The sequence below is a fragment of the Penaeus japonicus genome, unplaced genomic scaffold, assembly GCF_977035675.1.
Source record: "Penaeus japonicus unplaced genomic scaffold, GWHDUDI00000001_assembly GWHDUDI00000010, whole genome shotgun sequence".
Taxonomy (NCBI): domain Eukaryota; kingdom Metazoa; phylum Arthropoda; class Malacostraca; order Decapoda; family Penaeidae; genus Penaeus; species Penaeus japonicus.
The window spans coordinates 17530729-17535728 of NW_028234412.1; the positions used below are offsets into that span (position 1 = coordinate 17530729).

General features: G+C 36.6%; 1 protein-coding gene across 5 annotated transcripts in view; it reads right to left on the reverse strand.

The window, feature by feature from the left end:
• LOC122248408 (myotubularin-related protein 9) overlaps positions 1-5000 on the reverse strand; it is a 28174-nt gene that overhangs the window by 904 nt on the left and 22270 nt on the right. For all 5 annotated transcript variants that reach the window (XM_086540894.1, XM_086540891.1, XM_086540893.1 and 2 more), the window contains 6 exons: positions 4263-4374; positions 3926-4047; positions 3553-3659; positions 3050-3279; positions 1294-1463; positions 1-896 (listed from right to left, as the gene is read on the reverse strand). The exon at positions 1-896 is cut by the window's left edge and continues 904 nt beyond it. In XM_086540894.1, coding sequence (XP_086397020.1) covers positions 687-896; positions 1294-1463; positions 3050-3279; positions 3553-3659; positions 3926-4047; positions 4263-4374 — 951 coding nt within the window. In that variant the 3' untranslated portion in view covers positions 1-686. The remainder of the gene's footprint in view (positions 897-1293; positions 1464-3049; positions 3280-3552; positions 3660-3925; positions 4048-4262; positions 4375-5000) is intronic.

Sequence of the window (5000 nt, forward strand, 5' to 3'; positions counted from 1 at the left end):
GGAAACACAGAAGAGAGTAGATTGATCAAGAAAGTGTTTTCTTAAAATCAATTATATCATAAGTAGTGCAAGATAATGTTATCTTTATCATTTACATTCATACGTATAAAGCCAGAGAATCATTAGTTACAATAAATTTACCATTTGAAAATATAAGAAACAACAGCAGAAATACATAAAAACAGTAACAAAAATTACAAAAATAATTATGAAGATGATAATAGGACTTTGACAAGTAGAGAAAAAAAAGTTGAAATTGACAATACAGGTAATGACTTCCACACAGGAATGAAGATATAATTCTATGTGGGTATTTATGAAATAATTATGTTGAGTCAGGATATGATTATCATAAAATGTTCATTATATTAATCACTACAATCACTTGCCAATAATTCTCTTGCTGTTCTTATCATCTGTAATATTTTCCTTACATCAGCAGCTATCAAATACATTGCAACCTTTTTAAGCTTACTCCAATATCTTTATCACCTAAGACTAAAAGAATCTATTTTCTGCACACGTGAAACAAAAGATCAAACATCACATATTTCTGGGGTGCTGCTGTTATTACATGTCTATCAAATCACCTTTCAATTTATGACATTTACGAACAATGCAAATTAAGTAATAAAGTGTTAGATCTGCACAACACTTGTGGCTTAATCACAACTTCCAGAGGGCTTTTAGGCCACCTCTACTTCCCCTGTTGGAGGTGGTGTCAAAATGCCGACATCTACTGCCTCGCGCTCTAAGTCCTGTAACTGACGTCTTAATCTTGCCACCTGGGACCTGACCGAGGACTCCTTCTCCCTCAGTTCTCTTACTATGGTCCAGGCAGCTTCCTGTGGACCCTGGTCTACCACCCATCTCAAAAACACACTACCCCAGAGTTGCTGAAAAAAGAGGTTAGACAAAATTAAGTGATTTTATTAAATAAATGTAATAAATCACATAAAGAGAAGGAAAAAAAATGTAAAAACAAAAACAAAAAAAAAAAAACAATTACACGTGGAAACACAGATACATACATACATACATGCAAACATGCATACAGACATATATATAATACAAGTATCTTGGCATTTGTATATATGAATGATTCCAGTTTATAATTTATGTATGTGATATATGTAACAAATGAACTATAACAATTAATTTAGAAGCTACAACTAAACTTATTTACATAATAAAAAAATCAAATATCTTCATATTACTGCTGATAAACTGTTCCCTTACTCAGCACTAACACAAACTCAACACATACATCCAAATATTAAAGGGCATATTTACCAGGCTCATTGGTGCAACAGATGGCCATATGACACGTTGGTTTGGCTCATACATGGGATTCAGATACTTGGGAAGCACCTCAGGCCGGTTGACAAAGGACCACAAACTGGCTGTTCTTTCATGGGCCATCATAACTCTTCTCTCACCTTCATTATTCCCTAAAAATGTTCCTGCAAAAGAAGGGATCACCTGTTTATCAAAATCCACTCTGAAAAGTACACACATTTTTTCTTCTGTATGTATTCATGTTATGGCTTGTAAATAGGTAGCATGATGTATGAGAGATGGGTAGCAAATATTCTGAGTTAATGGATAAAAGATTGTAGAGGCAGTTTATCACTCCAGCATTTTGCAAAATATGTGTCTGCATGTTTTCTTTTAGAGTATGGGTACAGAGAAAACTAATTGAACTTTATGCACAGGCTCAGGAAATTCAGCATGTCTAGATACAGTCTCAGTGGTCTACCTATTACCACAAATATCTTCACACCAACACATTCTTTGTCTGTATTTTCTCCTATATTTCTTCCTGTGAAATGCATCTAATCTCTATTGCATCATACCATGCCAACTTTGATTAATAAAATTCTATGAAACTCCTTTTGCCAGAATAATGAAAAACAATCATATGCTATTATTTAGTGGAAAAAATACCAAAAAATCAAAAAGGAGAATATTGAAACATGGTGGTTGAGAATTTAACCCACTCACGACGGGGGCATTCCAGCCTTGAATGTCACAATGCCGGGGCTTTCGAGCGCTTAGGCCTAAATCAATTATATGGCTGGCACAATACTGTGCCGCCCGGCCACTGAGCTTTTGAATGAGCGGTACAGTACTGTACCACCCGTCCAGAGAGGGTTAAGGTACAAATACTATACCAGCCACAGATACATTGGCCAACCCTATGACTTGAACTGACAATGCAGTCTACCACAATCATTGTAGATGCAGATTGTGTATATGGTACAGATTATCTAGGAAATTCATTACCCTGAATAAGTTATAATGATATGCCAATGGGGTTGCAGGGAGAACATTTACAAGAACACACTGCCTATATACTGAGAAATGAATATTTTCTCCACTGCACAGAAAAAATGCTTCTTAAAAATAATCTTTTTACTATTACAACTGTTTTGAAGACACTTGATTGTTTATTATAAACATTTTTTGAAGGAAGTTGACCCATTTTTTCGTAACCCATTTGCACTGGCTGACTTGCTATCATGTTGAGTGTTTTTTGGGTCAGATGCCGGTGACAAGATATTTGGTCTAGGCTGGCGCACCGGGTGAGTACAGTGCTCGCTCGCGGCTAGTGTGCCCGATAATCCCGAGGCGTTAGGCTTATGCGTTTGAATACCCTGGCATTCCAACCATTTAAAGCCGGAATAGCCCCCGGCGTGAATGGGTTAACCCACTCACGACAGGGGCATTCCAGCCTTGCATGTCACAATGCCAGGGCTTTCGAACGCTTAGGCCTAAATCAATTAAATGGCTGGCACCATATTGTGCCGCCCGGCCACCGGGCTTTTGAATGAGCGGTACAGTAGTGTACCACCCATCCAGAGAGGGTTAATAGAGTAATGTTGTTTCATATTTCCCTTACAGTAAATGTTACAATCATTAAAATGATTCACTGAACATCCATCTTCCTTCTCTGGTGAAGAAGTAATGCTTACTAATAGTCCACTATCATAAACAGAATGCAAATACTAATAATGAGGCAAAAAAACAATCACATACAGTGCCTTACCAAACTGTGATGAATATGAATGTTCAAAGAGCATCACTAAGAAGTTCTCGGCAAACTCAAAGCTGCAACTGAATTGGTGATGAATTTGGTAGACACAGTCAAGGAAGAGGAGGAACGTGGGAGAGTTGACTTTCGAACGCTGGGTGCTTGGGGTGTAGCAGGAACGGGCGTGGCGAGTGGCGAAGGGGTGGCCTCCCTGGATCCACTCCCGTTCTATCAGTGCTTCAAAACTGCAATAACAAAGACAATGAAAGTCACAGGCAAGGATGACAAAAGTAATATTCTTTTGGTACCAGTATTATTATCAATAGCAATCATCAGACTGTGAGCAATCAAAATATTACAAAAAAAAATACAACGATAACAACAACAATAATAAACACAAGCTATTAAGACAGCAATTTAATGCATCTTAGTAAAGCTTCAAACATTAACATCTATATTCCTTTGAGCAGAAAATTCTTTATTAACACCTTTATTAATCATGGCAAAGGAATATTTACCCCCTAACAGTCCGGCAATCTGGATTGAGTATTATCTGAGCCAGTGAAGTAACCTGCAAAGTGGAGTCCATCCCGTCTGTGTCATGCACCAGAACAGATGCTCCTTCCTGTGATAAGACAAAGCTTTAGAAAGTGTTCTTACATACATGTACCCATCATATGCATATATAAATCCATATGAATCTTTATAAACTGAAAATGTATGACTTGTGGAGACGAAAGTGATGTATCTATATTTCTGCAACAATGATGAGTTATAATGGAAATTTCTGGTATTTCATGCATGTAGTAAAATATTATTGAACCATCTCAATTAAATCAATAAGATCTGTTGCTGAATGTTCATTAGCCTTCATATCAATCAACTGCATACCTGATCAAGACACTGTGCTACAAGGCATGCACAGTTCAAGGTTTCCTTGATGTTGTTCATCCAGCTGCTGCTCTCTAACCTACTCAGCCACTTATCTGTTCCACTGCTAGTGTCATTGATGCCTGTTATGCAGATATATTCAATGGTGTGATTATTTTTATTAATACATATACATAAATTCATTATCATCTGTAAGTGAGCCTTGTGTGAAAACAAACCTGACCAATGATAACTCAAGTCATTACAAAGAATTTTTTAAAAAGGCAACTTTTTTTTGTCTTTCTCTTAATGATTACCTACTATGTAGTTAATATTATAATAGAACGCAGAATCTTACCATCCATAAGCTTAGTTAGGGCATCAAGGAGCACGTGATGACGATCAATGGGCTTATGGACACGACGCCAGTTGGGATAGTGGAGCTCTGGCTCATATCCTCCCCCGCGCAGCTACAATGAAAGGATTGTTAATGGCTGGAAGGTGGATATATGTTTATGAACTGAACTCAAAGTAGAGAATTCCTGAAGACATTTCACATCAAGTCTATTATATTGCAGAGTGACTGTGCTACTGCATTAAAATTCATTTTCTGATAAAGAAGATGGAAAGAATAAAAAAAAATCCAAGAAAAATGTTGTACTATCACTTATACTATACTAAATAATCAGAAGATAAGAGACCAAAATCAAGGAGGTTAAACAGAGGCCACGAGGTTAAACAGAAAGGAGACATAAAAGGTCTACAGTATAGGGTTGACACTGGGTTAAAGAATACACAGAAAGACACTGAATTTATTCAAACAAGTGAAGAAGTATACAAGATGCACATAACACAGAATATCTTTGTAACACTGCTTGCAAGCAAGAAATAGCAACATACAATAGATGACAATTGTACATTGATATGCAAGTTTTAAAATCAAACTGCATGTTAATCTTGCTATGATAGGAACTGTACAAAAGGGTTTCATCTTGTAATCAACACTTTCAGCTATAACTTTCCTATGGAAGTAAAGTTCATCTACAAAAGAAATTACATATTGCAAATGAATATCAAAGAGTATAGAAGGAAACCA